This window comes from Chanodichthys erythropterus, chromosome 5 (assembly GCF_024489055.1).
Source record: "Chanodichthys erythropterus isolate Z2021 chromosome 5, ASM2448905v1, whole genome shotgun sequence".
NCBI lineage: Eukaryota > Metazoa > Chordata > Actinopteri > Cypriniformes > Xenocyprididae > Chanodichthys > Chanodichthys erythropterus.
In genome coordinates, this window is record NC_090225.1 from 19,595,329 (window position 1) to 19,610,432 (window position 15,104).

Here is a 15,104-nt window from a genome sequence, read left to right on the forward strand (position 1 = left end):
TTACAACACTAAAACTCCAGAAATTCATAACCTCGATGCCCAGACATCTTCAAACTGTTTTGAAAAGAAGAGGAGATGCTACAACATGGTAAACATGGTCCTAACTATTTTGAGACCTGTAGCAGGCATCGAATTTGAAAAGAGCTCATTTTGTGCATAAAATTGTAAAATTTATCCATTTAAGCATTTATCTATGTTCTATTGTGAATAAAATATTGCCTCATGTGATTTGAAAGTCTTTTAGTTTTCATTTTATTCAAATTTAAAGGTGCCCTCGAATTAAAAATTGAATTTACCTTGGCATAGTTGAATAACAAGAGTTCAGTACATGGAAATGACATACAGTGAGTCTCAAACACCATTGTTTCTTCCTTCTTATATAAATTTTATTTGTTTAAAAGACCTCCGAAGAACAGGTGAATCTCAACATAACACTGACTGTTACGTAACAGTCAGGATCATTAATATGTACGCCCCCAATATTTGCATATGCCAGCCCATGTTCCCAACATTATGAAAGGCATTAGACAAGGGCGGGTAGTATTAACGTCTGGATCTGCACAGCTGAATCAACAGACTAGGTAAGCAAGCAAGAACAACAGCGAAAAATGGCAGATGGAGCGATAATAACTGACATGATCCATGATATCATGATATATTTAGTGATATTTGTAAACTGTCTTTCTAAATGTTTCGTTAGCATGTTGTTAATGTACTGTTAAATGTGGTTAAAGTTACCATCGTTTCTTACTGTATTCACGGAGACAAGAGCCGTCGCTATTTTCATTTTTAAACACTTGCAGTCTGTATAATTCATAAACACAACTTCATTCTTTATAAATCTCTCCAACAGTGTAGCATTAGGCGTTAGCCACGGAGCACAGCCTCAAATTCATTCAGAACCAAATGAAACAATATAACAGTATACAATACTCACATAATCCGACGCATACATGCCGATCCATTTGAGGGTTATATTAGCTGTGTAAACTTTGTTTATGCACTGTTTAAGGCAAGCGCGAGCTCCGTGGGCGGAGAGCACGAGAATTAAAGGGGCAGCAGCATAAATCGGCTCATATTTTATGATGCCCCAAAATAGGCAGTTAAAAAAAATTATTTAAAAAAATCTATGGGGTATTTTGAGCTGAAACTTCACAGACACATTCAGGGGACATTTTAGACTTATATTACATCTTGGAAAAAAAAACGTTTCGATGGCACCTTTAAAAAACGTCCCAACTTTTCCAGAATTTGGGTTGTATATATATTAATTATAAAAAATTATTTTTCTACACCATCATTCATCCTAGAACGCTGTTTGAGTTTACAATTTTTAATCAATTACATTTTTAACATAATAGCTGTTCAGTCACAAAGACTAGCATGAAGTATATTATATAACAGTATTAGCATTTTGTGGTTTTTAATGATTACTCACAAATAATTATGAAATGTGTTTTCAAGGGTTGATAATGCTAAGCCTACAAATAGTACAAGCATTTGCAATGACGTAAATGAATAGAATTATTCATGTTTTGGTATTTATCTGTCATTTGAAGTGTCAAGGGAAAGACTGAATGCTATTAGTGTCAATCAAATGATTTATTCATTTTTCCCACTCTCTATCTCCATAGGCTGTACAGGAGAGAAGGACAGATCGGCTCTCAGCCATGAGGCTTTCCTGCTCATGGCAAACTCCCAGAATGACATGGAGGATTGGGTCAAAGCCATCAGACGTGTCATCTGGGCTCCCTTTGGAGGAGGTAACTTATATACGTGGATGGACCTCATACACAAATAAGACCAATCACTAAGCATATGTTTTTCTCTCATGAGGCAACATACTCAATAAAACTAAACTAGGAAGCATGTTTCTCTATTCTCACCTTGTTCGGGTAGAGTTATCTATATCTGGTGCACAGCTTATATCATGCTGCATGGCTGATAGACAAGCTAAAATAACAACAGCACTAGCAGAGTCTCTGAATCTTTAGGCATTGTATTACAGGTCTTTAATAACATGGATTATTTAGGGGTGTCTGAAAAATGGCAAACATTTTAATATTATTTTAATGGTATTAAAGGTTTAGTTCACCCAAAAATGGAAATTCTGTCATTAATTACTCACCCTCGTGCCGTTTTATACCCGTAAGACCTTCGTTGATCTTCGGAACACAAATTAAGATATTTTTGTTGAAATTTGATGGCTCAGTGAGGCCAGCAATGACATTTCCTCTCTCAAGATCCATTAATGTACTAAAAACATATTTAAATCAGTTCATGTGAGTACAGTGGTTCAATATTAATATTATAAAGTGATGAGAATATTTTTGGTGCGCCAAAAAAACCCCAAAATAACGACTTATTTAGTAATGGCCGATTTCAAATCATTGCTTCAGGAAGATTCGGAGCATAATGAATCAGTGTATCAAATCATGATTCAGATCGCGTGTCAAAACGCCAAACTGCTGAAATCACGTGACTTTGTGCTCCGAACTACGGATTCGATACACTGATTCTTATGCTCTAAAGCTTCCTGAGGCGGTGTTTTGAAATCAGCCATCACTAAATAATTCGTTATTTTGTTTTTTTGGCGCACCAAAAATATTATCGTCGCTTTATAATATTAATATTGAACCACTGTACTCACATGAACTGATTTAAATATGTTTTTAGTACCTTTATGGATCTTGAGAGAGGAAGTGTCATTGTCAATTTTTGGGTGAACTAACCCTTTAAGTACAATGTTCATATTGTATCGCAAAACACTTTTGCTGCTGTTGAGGTGGGATATGGGTAAGGTTTAAGGGTGGGTTAAGGTGTAGGTGAAAGGTCAACAGTGTAAATATGGATGTACAGCAATTACAGAATAAAAATAGGACTAATTAAATAAAATATAAATATTAGATCAATTTGCCTTCGCAACTGAAATAAAATGTTTAAATTGAAGTACTACAATAACTAAAACTGAAATAAAAATAAATTATAAGGCCAAATAGAAATATAAAAAAACTAATACAAATGACAAAAGCATTATAAAACTAATAATATAAAAAAAACTATTAATATTGCAAAATAAGGTGGAGTAATACCAACAGTGAAAAGTCCCAGTGCTGTGAACTGCGGAAGCACTTGTGGAACTTTGTGATCACTAAAATTGTATATATAAACCACCCTAAACAGCGTGTTTATAAAAAAGCATTGTGTAAATCTGGACATAAATGGGTTAACCAATATGACACCTCTCTGTGTAATCACTTGCGCTCACCCCACATTCTCTCCATGCTCTGTGAGGCTGGATTACCATTACAATGAAAGAGGACAAAAACAGGTGTGACTGCTGATCAGCTGCACACACTCACTCACATTCACATGCATCACTGCTCACTTGTGCCTGAAGTGGACTACTGCCTGTGCCAGGAGGGATCTGTCATGTGCCTCATGCCTGAAGTTAAAATCTTGTCATGTCTATTCTCTCATCGTGGCTTGTGTGTGCATGCAGAAGATTGTTATATACAAGGCAGAACTGTACTGCAAGGTAGGATAGGATATTGTATAGCCTACAGTCAATTTTAGAGATTTACTGGGATTTTGTTAAACGTATTTTGATAAAGTCATGGTAGGTCTACAAATGTGTTTCATGCAGTATCCATGTTTTTACATTTTTTGCTGGTGCTTGTATCACTGTAGGTATCTTTGGTCAGCGACTGGAGGACACAGTACAATATGAGAGGAAGTTTGGACCACGGCTAGCCCCTCTCCTGGTGGAGCAGTGTGTGGATTTCATACGGGAACAGGGTCTGAAAGAGGAGGGGCTCTTTAGGATGCCAGGACAAGCCAACCTGGTCAAAGAACTCCAGGATGCTTTTGACTGTGGTGATAAGCCTCTGTTTGACAGGTAAGACTAGATCAAAACATCTCTACAACATATAAACACTTATATTTTACATTTAGGCATTTAGCAGAGACTCAAGATGTTGTAGACGTTGTTGTAGCTTTCTTTGGAAGGTCCAATGAACTGCTTTTTAGAATCCATTTAGACTGATATGGACATCATAAACATGCCATGAAGTCAGCACGAAAAAGTTCATTTTTAAAGTTCATGGTGATGTTAAAGATCATGCTTCCCTCCACCAGTTTAAACCAGCATGAGTGTCAACAGTATATAGGCTGACTTATGCTGCTTTTCAGGGTACTGGACCAGTTTAACCATACTTGTCTAGTTAAGAAAACTAAACTGATGTATTTGTGTGACCTCTTGCAGTAACACTGACGTTCACACAGTGGCGTCCCTCCTGAAGCTCTACCTCAGGGAGCTGCCCGAGCCTGTGATCCCCTTTAACAAATATGAGGACTTTCTAACCTGTGCACAGCTTCTGCTAAAAGATGAAGAAGTGGTGAGTCTGCTAAACATCAGTATTTCATTGGGATGAAGTTTAATTAAATAATGATTGCCCTAAAGTACTCTTTTAAAATGAGTACTTGTTATGGAAATAATATAATTTAGTATCAACTGAATATAATGTTTTCAGGCACTTAAAACACAATTTATGTTAAATCAATAAGTTGAACTTGAGTCCTTTTTTTTTGACCCACTCAAGTAGTACTTAAGTACATCTTTAGTCCCAGACTAAAATGCATGTTTGAGCTGTTATAACTGAAAGCAACTTGCACTGACATATCTTAAAATATGCTACTGCCATTGTTTTGTCTCAAGATGCACATCAGTAATGTTTTTTCTAAGACACATTTATAAAAGCTACTATTAAACTAAGGCCTAATCCTGGCTTAATATAAGCCCTGTCTGTGAAACCAGGCCTATCATTTCATTATTACTTCTGTTGTCTTTGAAAATAGGGTTAAAGTGCACTGCCGAATGTTCTGATAAGCATTTATGGTAAACTAAAATATACTTTAATGTAATTTCTATTAAAAATCGTATGTCATGTATGTAAATATATTTGCAATTACACATTTGTAATGATGAAGATGCATTTTAGTATGTTTAAAAAAAATACTTTTTCAATCTAATATTAACACACTACAGTTAAAATTCTAATTCTAATCTAAGTACTTTACATGAGCTTTAGTCATCACATCAAAATATGTTTACTTCGTTAAAGTATGACAAAAGATTATCAAAACAATGATTTAAATGTACTTTAAAGTAAAACTTTTAATAAATAAAGGAGAAATATAAAAAAAAATATCCTTGCTCTTCCAAGCTTTATAATGGTAGTGACTGTCTGTCCAAGTCCAAAAAAGTGCATCCATCCATCATAAAAGTAATCTATATGACTCCAGGCCTTCTGAAGAGAAGTTGTGGGTTTTTTAAGAAAAATATCCATATCTAAGACTTTATAAACTAAAATAACTAGCTTCCGGCAGACGGCAACAAACTCAAGCTCCTCTTCTCTTATATCGAAATCCTCTGATATTTCTCTTTAAAAATTCTCATTTTAGACTTCTAATTCGTGACCGGTGTTTTGTTTTGCTCTATACTCTGCACTTCCACGTTCATCATTGTGTCATGCGTCAGGTCAGAGATTACTCTTTTGGTGTAAATCGATTTGTGTATGCTGTATGCCAGAAGCTAGTTATTTTAGTTTATAAATATTTAAATATGGATACTTTTCTTACAGAAACCCATTGCTTTACGTCAGAAGGCCTTTATTAACCCCCTGGAGCCATGTGGATTATTATTTTTACGATAGATGGATGCACTTTTTTGGACTGCAAAATCAGGAGCGCCATTTACTACCATTATAAAGCTTGGAAGAGCAAGGATATTTTATAATATAACTTACACCTTATACACCAACTTATACACCTAGGATGGCTTGAGGGTGAGTAAATCATGGGATAATTTTCATTTTAAGGTGAACTATACCTTTTAGTGGCCTTTTATGTAATTAAAGGTGGACTCAATTACAATTTCCAAAACACTGTTTGGAAGATAGTCAGGCTGACACCAACAACAAACGTCTAACCAATTAGCATTAGGGGGCGTATGACGGTCGAGAAGAACGAGCAAGAGGGAGATTTGAAAATAAGAAAAAAAAACTGCAGAATGAGAGATGGGACACAATAAAAAAAGCGCTCAAAAGAATATCACTGGAATAAAGGTTTATGACTGGGCAAGCGCTTTAGAATCCACGATAATATTAGAAAAGCTTTCCAGTGCTGGAGAGAGCTAAGTGGGAAGGCCTAAAAACAGACGTGGAGGCTGCTTTGATCCCGCTTCTCATGTGAGTAACACTGGGCTAGGGGTGTCCTCGTCTACGGATTTACATAGTCGAATCCGATTCGAATCAGATTGCCTTTATACGACTGATAGTCAAATCATAAAAGAGGGGGGAGGGGGAGGGGGGGGGGCACTTTTCCACTAGAAAAAACAGCAGTCTACTAGAGAGTGCGCACGAACTTTGAAAAGTTTGCGTGCTGAACTGTGCACGAGATGGAGCAGGACATGGAAAATGAAGAAGGCCTGGCTATAGTCTACCCGCGGCTTTTTTTTTTTTTTTTTTTTCACACACAACACAGAGAAACATCTTTCTAATAAACCGACCAAACTGCCTGTCAAGTGATAGACAAAACTGACAATGATTTTATCTTTTTAAACAAATGAAAGGCAATGTGGATAAACATTCACAGCCACGATGTACAAAACACTCTCAAAGATATAGAAGAAAATAAATAAAAACATTTTGGATCATTAAACTTTAAAATATATATATTAATATCTGCAGAAAGGCCACACTGCAGATAGATATACATTTCATATGTCGGCAAATCAAATTACATCGTCTAAATTGCCTGTGCGAGCAAGCTTTAACTAATCTACAGCGCAACATTGATGCACCCAAAAAAATAAAAAAATAAATTAATTTAATAAAAAAATATATCATTTTTTTTTTTTAGCAAACATTAATTTACAGAATTGAATTAGAACAGAATATACCGTTCTAACACATAAAAATAGCCTAGGCTACTTAAAAAAATGGAATATGATAAAGTCAAACTGCAAAATGCCTGTGCAGGGGAACATATTCAAACACAAGCCAGAAATAGTTAAATTAGATAACCCAGAGTGATCAATAAATAAATTAAAATTAAAGAAATTTTTAAAATAATGAAAGTATAGTTAGAACTTTTCTCTTTAACTGCAGAGACAATAAACGCTAAACTGGAGTGGCAGTCTTTTTAGCTAAACATTAACAGCATCCAAAAATCATATTACAAGCGGCTGAAATAGTTTGAAATCACTTGTAGCTACCCTACCTGATTGAGAGACAAAAATCCAGTCTTTCACGCGATCTGCCTGTGTCCGTTTGAGTCTTTTCAAATAGCGCGCTACAGTCAGCTCGTTGGCCAGCAGAAGCGCGCCACAGTGTTTGTTGTTGTTGAGTTCTAGGACATGAGCTGTTGGGACAACTTGCATAATACGTTTTTTGATCATCTTTTACCATTTCAAAGTGCAACCAATTGTACACTTTATCCCAGACATTGTTGAAGATTTAATCCCTGCCGTAAAGATGCTCATCTGCCGGTCACGGATCATGGAAGTGAAACTTAAATCGGTCACAGGTTGGATTTATTCACGCACATTAAAAAATATTTATTAAAAGCTTCTTTATTTTCACATTTTTATTTATAGTATTAACATAATAGGCTGTATATTAACCTATTGGGAAAGAACCGGTATGTCTATGTAAAATCAGATATTGAGCGCCCCCATATCTCGTCTCATAACCAGTGGCGGCTGGTGCAAAAAAATTTTGGTGGGGCACAATTAAGAAATAGAATTAATAGAAATGCAGGAATTAATAGGCTAATTGTTAAATAATCATTTAACAAGTGATATAATAATGTATCATTACTAATCTAAAACATGAAAAATTCTGTATTTAAGGCATGCATAGGACTGGGATCTAAAAAAAAAAAAAAAATCTGTATTTAATTAAAAAAAAAAAAGTGTATTTCATATCCTGCCCAATATTGTCCTAGAAACAATGTTCATATTGAAAGCTATAAAAACAAACATGAACTGTGTAGTATGGATCAAATAACATTAGGCCTAGGCTATATTCTAAAATTGTAACTTTACAATGTAAAATCAAAATGTTTTTTAAAGCAGAAGTTAAATACACTCAACTAAAAAATGAAAATAAATAAAAACAAAAGAACAGACCAATTATTATTATTTTGAATACCCTACAACAGTCACTTTACACAGTTACTGCTATAGTACAAATACACTTAGTTGTATTTTCGAAATTGTACATATGGCATAATTATGTTCGCCAACAAAAACAAATTTTCAACTACAAATATTTTTAGCAAAATGTATTTTACTCAGATTGAACTCCGTCTGTTTGGCGCGCATGCGCGCGGCGGCGCTCGTTCACGGAAGTTTCCACGCCTGACTGCAAAATGGAAATATTTTCTCGACTTTCTAACATTTGCAGATGGAGAATATATCTGTGAAATGTAAATAATGGACTGAGAAAATTATTGGATGTCACTTCATCTTAAAGAAAAATATTAATGGAGGTATGTTTGTTTTCACCAATCGCTACACAAGTTAAGGTTACGTATGATGACGAAAGCACGTTAGTGCGAGCCCTCCCGGAACCCATAGAGATTGCATTGCAGTGCCTGCAGTTCGAAAAAAAAGTTCTTTGAATGGGAGTAATCGGGGCAAATCTCGGCCAGACTGAAATTGCCCAAAAAGAGGCTTTACTCCACAGAGCGTGACTCGATGCTGATTGGACTATATCCAGAAGCAGAACACACAGCCTAGCAGTGACAGCTAGCGTAACTTTGGTTGATGTGATTGAAAAATTCGTCCCTTTCTCACTTTGGTGGTGCGTTGCCCTATTGCCCTAATGAAGAAACCGCCCCTGCTCATAACACCTCTGCGACGATTCGACTGTGAGATTGGTAGTCGAATCAGGCTCCTCTTATCGAAGATTCAAATCGTCGACTATTCAGCGTCACCCCTACACTGGGTTTTGATTGTCTGGAGCTGCTGTTCTGTTTGCGACCAACAACAAACACTTTGTATTTACTCTCGTGTAGGCTACTGTATGTTCATTTTTTGTGCTTCCTTGTCATTCGTTCTTCATCTGCGCTTTATTTTTCGTGAAACATTTTGTTGCGCGCCAGCTGTGATAAACAGTCATCCACTCGCATTGTGTGTGTAACAGAGGCCAGATAGTGAGAGTTCTGCAGTTAATCCACTGCGCACCGACGGCCGCTACAGAATAAGGTGTTTACCGTCATTATTAGTGCACTCGCCTCGCCTGCCATCAGCGATCAGGCCAGGGTTCGAGACTGATTTGGAGCGGGGTGGTTAGGATTGGAGTGTGAGTTTTGGAGGCGGAGCAATGAAGAGGGGGCGGGTTTGTTTGGGTTGATTTGAAATATCAACAATGTCCAACAGCCTTGTTCAAAATCTACTTACCGCACCTTTAATATTATATTATCTTTAAAATATACTTTTAAGATTTAAAGTGCGCATTCAAAACAATTAATTTCACTTCTTTTTCAAATGGGTGATTTCATAGAAAAGCTCACTGCATTTTTTCCTTGTTTCCTGGATTTCTTAAGTATCATGTTCCCGTGTGTGTCTCCTAAAGGGACTCGGTGAGCTTGTGAAGCAGGTGAACAATCTTCCTCAGGCTAATTATAATTTATTAAAGTACATTTGCAAGTAAGTGAATATATAGCATTCCATCATTTTTGTTGTACATGCCAATGTTTTTTAAATGATTCCTTTACTTATTTGAATAAATGATGAATGAATATCTATTATATTTACTGTATGTCTTCATGTAGATTCTTAGATGAGGTGCAGTCACACGCAAATGAGAACAAGATGAGCGTTCAGAACCTAGCAACAGTTTTTGGACCAAATATCCTTCGGCCTAAAATAGAGGACCCAGTTTCAATGATGGAAGGTAAATATTTACAGACATTGTAATATTTACAGCTAGAAACTCACATCTGAGTCATTTTAAATCATTTTTTTAGGAACCTCCCAGGTTCAGCACCTGATGACAGTGTTGATCAGTGAACATGAGCGTCTTTATGTGGGTAGTGAGGGAGAACTGTCTTCTGAGCAGACTGAAAGTTGTCTTCGGGGTCAGCGCAGCATGGCGGAGTGGATCTCCGATGAGGAGATGCTGAACTGCTCATCACCGAGCCAAACGTCAAAAGTGGCAGAGAGTGTGTGCGACAGTGCCACGTCTTTAGATATCAGTACAGGTGCCCCTATCACTGCCAAAATGACACCTCAGGGAAAAGCTGGGGTGACGGTCAGCCCCAGCAAGCAGATGAAATCCCTCCCCTCCTGGAAATACTCCTTCAAGAGCGGAGGGGTACGTGCTCAGCCCGCGAAAATAGGGGGCTCATCTGTGGATGTGTCCACCTTGCCCAGTACGGGCAACTGGTTGATGAACGGGCTTTCTTCTCTACGCAGCCACCGGCGTACTTCATCAGGAGAGCGCATGGGAAAGGATTCAGCCCTGTCGAACCGTCTGTCCACTTACGACAATGTGACTTCATCCAGTCTTAGCGTACCCAGTGTCGCAAGCACGCCCTGGTCCACGTCCTCCTGTGAGATCTTAGTGGCTGACTCCGTGGGCAGTGACCCTTCTGGACTGAACTCTGTGAAGGTGGAGTGGTCAGTTGGAGGGCCTGTCCAAGGGCAAAGTGAGGACAGGAGTTCAGAGGTCACGGAGAGCAGCGAAGCACTGGAAATGTGTGTGAGCAGTGCAGGCTGCAGCGAGAATGGAAATGTTGAAGATATGGTGAACGCCACAGGAGATACTAACACTAGCACTACAGCACTTAACAGCCTGATAACAGAGCTGAAAGATGAGTTGAAGAAACAGAAGGCCAACTATGAATCACGAATACGAAGGTATGTTCCACAGCACACTGATGATTTGTATTTGTCTTTACAGGTAAAGTTTACTTGAACTTATTAAATTAAGCTCAATAAGTGAGCAGTATAAACTTTCTCATCATTCATTTAATGTTAGAATCTTTTTCAAAGCTGAAGTGTGTAATTTGTTCAGTGTTAAAGTCGGCATGAAATAGAAGTTGTGGTAGTCTTTTCTTCCCTATATTGAGACTTATATTGGTGTTTCTGCAACTACAGGCACTTTTGACTCTCCTTAATTAAAAAAAAAAAAATCTACCTCTATGAATTTCAAATTTAACCATCACAGTCTGGAATACATATAAAAATGTATACAAAATTGAATGTAGACGTTAAGATTTTAATCTGGAACATGTTTATTTTTTGATGGTTTTCATCTCTTCTTCTTACAAAATGTCCTTACCGCAACATTACCATAACAGTTTTCTTTTTTAATTTCTATAAATCATCAGTCCATTTTTGTGAATACAGATATTTAAAAAAAAAAAAAAAAATTAGGGGATTTTATGATATTCTTTATGACATGAAAAATTTTGATGCTAACCTTAGATATCAATTGTTTTAATACACGCCAAAAATACAATTTGTCAGTTTATCTGCACTATTTTTTTAATGCTCTTTTTCCATAACTATTCATATCTGTCAGGGTCTTTTCTGTCATCTTAGATGAATTTGGTATCATCTAGGGCTGAAAAATGGCATGTTTATATTTAGATTACAGTATAATACTTGAATTTGTCTCTACCGTAACGCAAGGTCTTTACTGCAACACCTAAAAATGCTGCGGTAAAGACATGTTGCGGAAATTACATTTTACTTTTTATGACAAATATTGTCATTTTAATGTGCAAATCATCTCTACTGAAGGGTTAAAATATTTTTTGCAAACAACAGTCTGTTTAATAATTAAAATAAATCATTGCTGAGTTAATGACATTTTGTGTCGGTAAGGACACAGTGTTAATGACGCATGTTAATAATGTAACCTTAACACAATAGGTTACTGTAGAGAAAAACAGTAACAGACAAAAACAGAAGGTATTTTGTCAAAGAGGTATTGCAGGAAAGACTGGGTTAAAAACTAATACTTTTATGAACTTTATATAACAACAAACAAATTTGAGGCCTTCAGTATTTTGTTTTGTCCTCTGATTTCTTTTGTTTATCCTCCACTTTTCTATCATCTAGGGCTGAAAAATGGCATGTTTATATTTAGATTACAGTATAATACTTGAATTTGTCTCTACCGTAACGCAAGGTCTTTATTGCAACACCTAAAAATGCTGCGGTAAAGACACATTGCGGAAATTATATTTTACAAATGACATCTGTTAGAAATGTGCTCACATACTAATTTCTGTTTCCATAGAAACTAGATTTGTTTGGCTTCAAACAAATGTCATATTAAGAGTCTTTTTTCAGCGTTGCGGTAAGGACTCAAAAGTGTGGCACAGGTGTATTTAGATGAAAAAAGATCATATGAATGATGAGTAAACAAAACAAGAATTTTAAAGGGATAATTCACCCAAAAATGAAAATTTGATGTTTATCTGCTTACCCCCAGGTCATCCAAGATGTAACGTTAGGTGACTTTGTTTCTTCAGTAGAACACAAATGATGATTTTTAACTCCAACTGTTGCCGTCTGATGAAAGATGAAACGATTGGTTTGTGCGAGAAACCGAACAGTATTTATATCATTTTTTACCTCTGATTCATCACTATGTCCAACTGTGTTCAGCATCCGTTTCCGTGTTCTACTGAAGAAACAAAGTCACCTTCATCTTGGATGCCCTGGGGGTAAGTAATTCATTTTTGGATGAACTATCCCTTTAAGATGGTGTAAAGTAACATTTATATGAAACTAATTTATTTGAAATAATGTCATATTGTAAAAGAATTAGCTAATTTTACACATCTCAGCATTGAAACCATAGGTGTGGGACATGAGCAAAAATGGTGTTTGGACCTATAAATGCTTCATAATTTTTCATTAAACAATATTATTCATTCATTATTTTTTTTACGTTAATGTGTGTAATGACACTGTTTTTATATATATGAAGCTTTAGATGACAAATATTAACATATACCTTAAATTTCACTACTGGGACTTAAAAGTGCTGTAGTTGCAGAACCACTCTTAGATGAGTGAAACAGCTTTTCGAACAAGAAAGAAAAATGTCCATCTGGAATTGATTGTATTATTGGATCATTGTCGTTTGTTTCATGTGGGTGACAGAAGAGATGTTGTTGCGAGTGGGGAGGGGAGTGAATGTTTTTGGTTATGAGGGCACATGAATTTTTAAAAAATATTGGCGTCATTGAATTGTCAATTTTGATTTCATGGTGACTTTAAAATACTTTCTCCTAGCCCAGTTTTTATATGCAGACATGAGGAAGCCATTTTGTTTGTGGATTTCCCCCAAAAAGAGTAATACTTTGGATTTTTTTGTCTAATCAAAACTTCTATTTTTTGGAGAAATTTAACCACTGAACACAGCAACAATGGCTCAACCAATGGTGTGAGTTTGGGGCGGGGCTATCTGTCTCTGCCAATAACAGAGAGTGTTTTCGAGAAACCCGCTTGACGACAATTATTTTTTCATTTTCATTCGGTACTGCTAGCAGCACAGAAATTACACACTTCTCCTTTGTTTAAATTAATATCTTTTACAATAAATAGTAATTTATTAAATAAATTAGAATAATAATAATAATTTAATTTTTAATTTCCTACAATATCACATTGGCATTACTTTAAAATGCAATTGATGTAATTCATTCTTCTTAAGGTTAGAGGAATCAAGCATCACTCTGCATAGCCAAATGGAGAGACTAGAGGAGGAATTGGACCAGGAGAAGAAAAAGTATCGCATGTTGGAAATTAAACTCCGCAACTCTGAGCGGGCCCGTGAGGACGCAGAGATCCGCAACCGCTTGCTCCAGAACGAAATGGAGGAGTTCTTCTCCACCTTGGGAGATCTTACATTGGGAACAAGGACAAGCAAAATTTGACTGGAGCTCTGACAGTCCTCTTGATTTAATACTGAGAGACTGTGTGTTGTAGATAGCATTTGGAAATCTCTCTGCTCATGCATCATGAGTATTCAGAGGTAATTTTGTGCTGTTTTGTAACGGCGTCTTGATCGTGTAGCATTTTCTCTCTGAACTTCAGCTTTACATTTTAAAGGAATAGTTCACACAAAAATACAAATTCTGTGATTTACTCACCCTCATGTCATTCCAAACACATTTGCTGTTTTTTTGCAGAGAACAAATGAAGAACTTTTTGAGAAATCTTTAAACTATTCAAAAAGTAGTGCACTATTTTGTGTGAAGAACAAACCAAAATGTGAATCTTGTTCTTAACGTCAAACTTGCCACCTGCTATTTGTAAATGCGTTTCATTTTCGGGTGAACTATTCCTTTAAGGTGAAGTACAGTTGTTAGCAGTCATCACTTGCATAACCTAACATGCACAGATTATACCAAAGCATGACTTTTCTGACCAGACTGTTTGCAGTATTGGCCCCTTACATAGGCAGGTCATTTAATGGCATTTCCTGTTAATGCATGGTATGAAAGAAGTCCTGCTGAACCGTCTCTTGATGTTTTGATCAAATTATCACACAATCTTTTTTCATCCAGTCTACTTTATTTAAAACCATATACAAGCTGCATCCTATCACACTGTGCCTCACACTACCAGACATGAACAAGTCATTTAGATCAACCGTTACACCATCAGACTTCACAGACTCTTTTCAGCAAATCCCTTTATTGTAAGTAAAATGCACTATAGAATAAAAGATTAGAAGAGGTGACACCATTCAAACTGTACAACTGTTGAATTGTACAACTTAAAAGTTATTAAAATCTTTGAAATCAACTATATTAAAGGATTACTTCAGCTGCAAGATTGCCAAGGCTAGTATTTATTTAAGCTTATTAATGTACCTAGAACTATTTCTCAGGTGTTGTTTTTCAAAACACTCAAAGAATGAGTGTCTTTATATAAAATAGATGATGGAACTAAGGCTGACATATACTTGAATGTGTTAGTTTTTTTTTTTAAGTATGCACATGTGTTCTTGTGGTTGTTTTTTCTGTCTATTCTTGAATGCAGAAAGTGCCAAAGTAGAGGTCTTTAAAAA

General features: G+C 36.2%; 1 protein-coding gene across 6 annotated transcripts in view; it reads left to right on the forward strand.

The window, feature by feature from the left end:
• Window positions 1–15,100, forward strand: part of arhgap22a (Rho GTPase activating protein 22a) — a 37,538-nt gene extending 22,438 nt beyond the window's left edge. For all 6 annotated transcript variants that reach the window (XM_067386467.1, XM_067386468.1, XM_067386465.1 and 3 more), the window contains 7 exons: window positions 1,635–1,763; window positions 3,691–3,898; window positions 4,265–4,397; window positions 9,642–9,715; window positions 9,841–9,962; window positions 10,036–10,927; window positions 13,743–15,100. In XM_067386467.1, coding sequence (XP_067242568.1) covers window positions 1,635–1,763; window positions 3,691–3,898; window positions 4,265–4,397; window positions 9,642–9,715; window positions 9,841–9,962; window positions 10,036–10,927; window positions 13,743–13,965 — 1,781 coding nt within the window. In that variant the 3' untranslated portion in view covers window positions 13,966–15,100. The remainder of the gene's footprint in view (window positions 1–1,634; window positions 1,764–3,690; window positions 3,899–4,264; window positions 4,398–9,641; window positions 9,716–9,840; window positions 9,963–10,035; window positions 10,928–13,742) is intronic.
• The last annotated feature ends 4 nt before the right edge of the window (window positions 15,101–15,104 follow it).